The sequence below is a fragment of the Sinocyclocheilus rhinocerous genome, unplaced genomic scaffold (genome assembly GCF_001515625.1).
Source record: "Sinocyclocheilus rhinocerous isolate Xijiao unplaced genomic scaffold, SAMN03320098_v1.1 scaffold819, whole genome shotgun sequence".
In the NCBI taxonomy this organism is placed as follows: Eukaryota; Metazoa; Chordata; class Actinopteri; order Cypriniformes; family Cyprinidae; genus Sinocyclocheilus; species Sinocyclocheilus rhinocerous.
Genome location: NW_015665814.1, coordinates 615,681 through 622,431, shown reverse-complemented (window position 1 = coordinate 622,431; position 6,751 = coordinate 615,681). Strand labels below are relative to the sequence as shown.

Below are 6,751 nucleotides of genomic sequence, written 5' to 3'. Positions count from 1 at the left end.
TTTCTTTCAGAGTCCTCTTCCAAGCTTTCATCTCCCGATGAATTTATTGGATTGGTTTCCCCAGCAACGGATGAAAACCAAGCGGGACGAGATCAAGGAGCTCATTCTGAAGCTTCAGACTCAGCAGCAGCTCAATCTGGAGAGATCTGGACAGACAGACAGTTGCCACAGCCCCTGTGAGGATACCTTAGAGTCAGCTGATCTCATCCCTCCAATCAGCTCCTGAGCTCCGCCCACGCTGCTACGCTTTCACCATCACATGACTTAGAAACACTAAAAGCCAATCAGGGCCTTGTGTGATTGTATGCTGCTGGACAACTCTGCCGTTATTTCTTATGACCTTCTTATAGTTTGGATGATATGAAATTTAAAAAGAAGAGTGTGTTTTGTTTTTTTATTTGTATCGAATAAATTGTGTACATAAGCTAGGCTTTTTTCTTTTACTTTGCTTCATTTATGGTCGATTCATCATTTCAGTTTTGCACCATCTGTAAAATAAAAGTTTGTGTTCATCTTGATTATTGACTCTAATGTGCCTAGAGGGTTAAATACAGCACTGTTCAGTATTCTGTTAGGACTTCATGCCTCTGAAGGAAACAAAAGCATTTTTTGTAAAATCGGTATCCAGGCAAACTTTGTATCCGCAAGATGGACATCATTTTTCAATGTTCTGTACTTGCCGTTCAAGAGTGCACATTTGCCTTGGTACAGTCTAATACAACAATATGAAGTGTCAAAAAAACGCGGCTTTGCTTCTTTATGAATATCTTGTTTTCATATTTGAGCTGATTCACAACATTTGCGATCTCAAGGCACTTTCATATGATTTGTGTTTACATTCCATAAAGCATAAACCGGAGAAGGTCAGGTATTGTAATGCAAAGCTCAAAGTTCAGTCAGATGTGATTTTGACCGTTTGTCAGTGAAGGTCAAGCGTTGCATGATGAGTTGAAGCCATGACTCGAGTCATGTGAAACGGCCTTTAGCTTGTGAAGCAATTTTATAAGCATTAGTTCAGTTTTGCTAAGTATTTGTGTCCATACAGTCCTAAACTGAAGCGTGCCATTTCATTTAGTATGCTGGTTGACGTCCTTACGAATGATAATGTTCTGACTGTAGCGCCAACAAAACATCTGTTAGAGTCAAAGAGGTCGATAGTATTTCTGGAGAAAGCCATCTGATTTTAAATCCGCCATCTTGGTAGTTCATGAGTGCTCACTCACCAGCCTAAACGCTGTTGTCCAACGTTGTTGTTTTTCATAATACACATTGTTTCAAAGTAGCTTTAGGGAAAATCATGATGTTAATGTTTTTAATATCTCATGTCTTCATGCCTTATAGTTGCATTTAGCGGATTAGGGCTGGGAGAGAATATAGTTTACGTGTTGCAATGATACAAGCAATCAAGCAGTTGAGATTTGCTGAATATGCAAGTGCCACATGTGTTCTGTGGAGGTTCCTTGTGTTTGTCTTTAGACAACAACCAGCCAACAAAGACTGAAACACAGGTATACAGTAAATACACAGGGGGTAACAAACTGGAGCAATCAGACTAATCAAGGGCAAAAACTACAAATACAGCGCAGGAAACACTTCAACATAAAAAAAAGGATCTACACAGAACACATATGTGACAACAAGTATATTATGTCAACCCGATCTCATGAAAGTGCGTATCAATAGCACGAGTTTATGTTTCGATTTGGAGTACTGTTTATACGCAGAAATTGACTTTGGTATGGAAGCCCATTCTGAATACCACTGAATAAAAAATAAAAAAGGTAATTGCGAATTTTTATCTCACAATTAAGAGATTGATTAAAGTCAAAATTGGACTTTAACTATTAACGAGTTTATATCACAATTCTAAGAAAAAAGTCAGAATTGCGAGTTTGTATCACACAATTCTGACTTTATAACTCGCAATTGCATGTTAAAGGTGACATATCATGAAAATCTGACGTTTCCAGGTTTTAAGTGCTATAATCAGGTCCCCGGTGCATCTACCAACCAAGAAAACGTGAAAAAGATTAACCCAGTAACTTTGTTTTGGTAAGCCTTTTTCTGCAAGCCTCTGAGAAAACGAGCGCGTCTGATTTCGCTCCCTTGGTGACGTGGCAAAAGGATTTCATTATAATATTACCGCCCCTTAATCTGTAAATGGTCGCCTTGATTGTGCCAAGTAAGACATGTTCCTGGATCAACATCTTTTGTTGATCCTGGATCAACATTACTGTCCAAAAATACAGGCTTAACCCAATCCCTACCCCTAAACCTAACCTTACCCATAATTTATTCCTAAAATCAGAGGGAAATGATATCTGATTAACAAGGGTGTAGAAGCACCTAACCCTGATCATAATACTGTATATTGCTGCTGCCACACAGATCTAAAATAAACATGTGATTTATTTCTCAGCTGTTTACCTTCACATACATAACCGACTGTTTTTGTAACTCCTGTGTTTTTAACGTAAACTTGTGTGTGAATGAGAACTTAGTCACATGCTGTGACAGCCGCTTTCTGTGCGTGTGCTTCAGTTGTGTGCGCTCAGAAAACCATGTATCAGAAGTTTAAACGAATATGGTTTAAAATGCATGATTTCAGCGCGATAAACATGATCATCAGAACCAAAACAGATGTTTTAGCAGGTCTAAGCTGTAATGGCGAAGCTCTATTCTGGAAAAGGGGGCGGGGAGCAGCTGCTCATTTGCATTTAAAGAGACAGGCCCGAAAAACAGCGTGTTTCTGCTTCCACTCAAAATAGGCATTTTCAAAATGATATAATAAATGATCTGTGGAGTATTTTGAGCTAAAATTTCACAGACATATTCTGGGGACACCAGAGACTTATATTACATCTTGTAAAAAGGGGCATAATATGTCACCTTAAAGTCAGAATTGCGAGAAAAAAGTCAGAATTGCGAGTTTATATCTCACACTTCTGTGGAAAAAAAAGTCAGAATTGTGAGATAAAAAGTCGATAAAAAAAGTTTTTTTTTAAATTTTTATTCAGTGGCGGAAACGGGCTTCCATACTTTGGCGTGCATATGATACGCAATGGGTAGGATTAGGGTTGTGGTGGGGTAGATGCGTATCATATGCACGCCAAAGTCAATTTTTGCCTATCAATGCCACGATTTTCTGTTTTTTATTTGGCGTATTATTTATATGCATTTTCATGAGGTTGGGCTCATTATGTGGCTTAAGTTGTACATACTTTTATATCAAACTTCTTGTAAAGAGAGCTGAGCGATAATATAGTTACATTAGATACATATAGTTACAGCTTTAATGTAGTGAACAGGAAACACAATTGCACATTCAGGATTCAGTCATTTTAGTTGTAATTACATCAGGACAACTCAGATTGGTTCATATTTAAAAAGCCATTATTACCATTTTTAACAAGCTTTCAAAGGGGAATATGACAATAGTTAAAACATAGGCCCGCTAGGCTATAATAAATACATTGACAATTAATGAAGTTGCTAAATTCTTCATTTAATGCTGGCCTTGGCATTTTAGAGAGCACTCAGTCTATTAAATGTAATTTCCAACGTCAACTGATTGATGATCAAACAAAAGTTACAGAACAAAACTTTGGATTATTTGGCAAATTTTAATATTGGACTTGTTTTAGTGAGTATGTGTGTGCGAATCCTTAATATCATTTTCAATTTGATGTATGGCTTTTCTCAGTTTATATTGTTTGATGGCAGCTTTGCAGAAAATAGTCCCTTGCAAACACATGCCATGTGAACAGAACTTCAGATGTGAAGGAGCCCATTATATCACACAAGTGGGATTGTAGAATTTGAGCTACTTAGCTAGCTAGCATTTCACACTGCTAAGGCCTCATCCTCGTGGTCTTCCTCTGAGTGCACACTTTATTAACGTAATGCCATTTTGACCGTCAGGTGGTCTGCTGTGGAGCTTAAATGTGAATTGTGGGAGCGATTTCTGAAGATTATGACTATTGCACCACACATTAGCCATGTAAAAAATATATAATACAATACGCCTCACTTATTTTAAACATGTTGGGAATATATCATGCGCTTACAACATTTAGGCTTTGTTGCTTTTTAGACAGTAGCCACAAATACAGCTGATCTCAGCTGCACAAAGATCGGTCTTTAAAATATGTTTGAAGAAAACTAGAAAAATTTAACTTTATTTTATCCAAATTACTAGAATTAAATTTTGAGTCGAATCTATTTTTAAGACATGACAATTATTTTCATCTACTTATTTAGGCTAGATAAAAATAGGGTGAATTCGGGTAAAGTGGGCCATTTAAGTTTGATTGTACTGTGCTCAATGGGTTAGATAAAGTCTGCCGGTGGGATTCAGGTAAAGTGGGTTGACCTTTAACCTTCAGTAATTATACTCAAATTCATTAAATAAATTGACATTCACTGGCTATTTTATAGCTGACATGTGCAATTAACTTTTTTAGAAAACAGAAGTGAGTCTGCAGTCAGGAAATTAAAGTCAGAGATGGAAGAAAGGAAAGACAGAATAAGGGATGGCCCACTTTACCTGAAAAGAAATTTGTCTGAAGTAGGCCCTACATGACCTCAAAATGTTTATTGGTATATATATCTTGCAAATAACACTTCATTAGAACTATTCAAATTAAAATATTGCTGGATTTTAAAGTTAAAAGTAAAAAAGAAAATAAAAAAAAATCTCTAATGACACATTTTACCTGAATTCACCCTACTTGAGATGTAGATGTACACAGAATGTATGCGCCAGAAGTGAATTGTGGGTTTGTTACTGAAGGAATAGCCTACACAAACACCTCTGAAATTCAATAACACCAAACTCAGTATCAGTTTATAAGAATGATTTATTTATTCATATTCAATGTTTAAATAAAGACAACACCGATAATGATGCAGCTTCAATTCAGTCAGTTTATGTCATTGGATAATAAGGTGCTTTCTAAACCAGCCCTGGCAATGTCACGATTCACACGGGGAGCATGGGAACGAAGGAGCAAGGAGACGAGGAGTAAGAAAAATCCAAAGTATTTATTAAACACAAAGCTGGGAACACAGGAAACACGGGGAACACAAAATGACACTTAATAGCAGACGGGAAACGAGGGGCAGAACACACTTTAAATACACAGAAGCGGTGGGCGCTCTGGATCGAGCGATACCCGTTCGAGGCACCAGGGCGGATCAGGCAGCTCGGGGAGCCATGGCGGAGCAGGCAGTCCAGACAGGCGTCTTGGCAGGAACGGGGTCCTGAGGGCACTCTGGAGGAGCGGGCACTGGTGGGCACTCTGGAGGAGCGGGCACTGGTGGGCACTCTCGAGGCGCGGGCACTGGTGGGCACTCTCGAGGCGCGGCACTGGTGGGCACTCTTGAGGCGCGGGCACTGGTGGGCACTCTCGAGGCGCAGGCACTGTGTGCACTCTCGAGGCGCGGGCACTGGTGGGCACTCTCGAGGAGTGGGGATGGGAGCCCTCACTGGGCTAGACTCGGGGGCTGGAGCCGACACAGGAGCGAGCTCTGGAGCGGCCGACGAACTTGACTCAGGCAAGCTTGACAGCATACCGCGGGGAGAAAACTGGGAAAACAAAAACACGAGAGAAGGGGCGCTGCTTACTGTTTAGGTCCGCCGTTCTGTCACGATTCGAGGAGACGAGTAAGCTAAATCCAAAGTATTTATTAAACACAAAGCTAGGAACATGGGACACAGAATGAGGAACATGGGACACAGAATGAGGAACATGGGAACACAGAATGACATTTAACAGCGGATGGGAAATGAGGGGCAGAACACACTTTAAATACACAGAAACGAATGGGACACACCTGGGATCAAATAAAAGGAGGCAAACGAGATAATTAAACACAGCTGGAGCCAATAGAACTAAATAGGGACAGGAACAGGAAAAACCAAATATGGGCATAATAATCAAACTGGAGAAAGTGGGGGAGGAAAACACAACTCTAGGCATGGAAGAGAGTCTGACAGGCAGGGGGCCAAGCAATTACTTATGGCTTCAAGTGCTTCCCTCATCTGAACCCCAGGATGTGCACGTGAAGGAGTGCCAACGTCATGAAAAGAATGTTTAGAATTTTAGAATCTTTGGTCCAAAAAAAGTTATATATTCCACAAAAAAAGGCAGCTTCAGAAATGTCCCTAAAGAAAACTTTAAAATCACACCAGAATATATATAGCCTATACAAAGATGAGAAATACTCAAATTACAAAGCAATTCAAGTCAAGACAATATCTTTTCCTCCAAGAAACACTGAATTTGCAAGTATTTCATTACATTATTGCATGTAAAGAAAAACATTATTACATTATACATTATTATTTCTAACAGTGTTGGGAAGGTTACTTTGGAAAGGTTACAGATTACACTGTCAGACTTTCACAATCCTTCCTCACTTGAATTAAGATGATCACATTTGAACACGTCCACCACAAAATCAGACTTTAGTACCGCCTTTTTGAAGTTCAATGCAGATTTAAAATCATAAGAAATAGTTTACTGATACTGTTTTTGAAACCAAATCTTTGCATAACTACAGGAAACACTGCATCTAACAATGGTTTGAAAAAAAAAAAAAAAGATAATTAAAAAATAATAATAAATAAACGCATATACATCAACTCAAGTACGGTTATCTAATAAGCATGTGTCCTATTCTGTGTACTAAACTCCTGAAACATTGGTGTCTCTTTGTATATGATATGATGATAGTTTTCTCAAAAGAA

At 38.9% G+C, this 6,751-nt stretch overlaps 1 protein-coding gene across 4 annotated transcripts in view; it reads left to right on the top strand.

Moving 5' to 3' along the window:
• Positions 1-707, top strand: part of senp6a (SUMO specific peptidase 6a) — a 38,627-nt gene extending 37,920 nt beyond the window's left edge. For 3 of the 4 annotated variants that reach the window (XM_016542625.1, XM_016542626.1, XM_016542624.1), the window contains exon 23: positions 11-707. In XM_016542625.1, coding sequence (XP_016398111.1) covers positions 11-226 — 216 coding nt within the window. In that variant the 3' untranslated portion in view covers positions 227-707. The remainder of the gene's footprint in view (positions 1-10) is intronic. The other variant, XM_016542628.1, reaches the window with a different exon arrangement.
• The last annotated feature ends 6,044 nt before the right edge of the window (positions 708-6,751 follow it).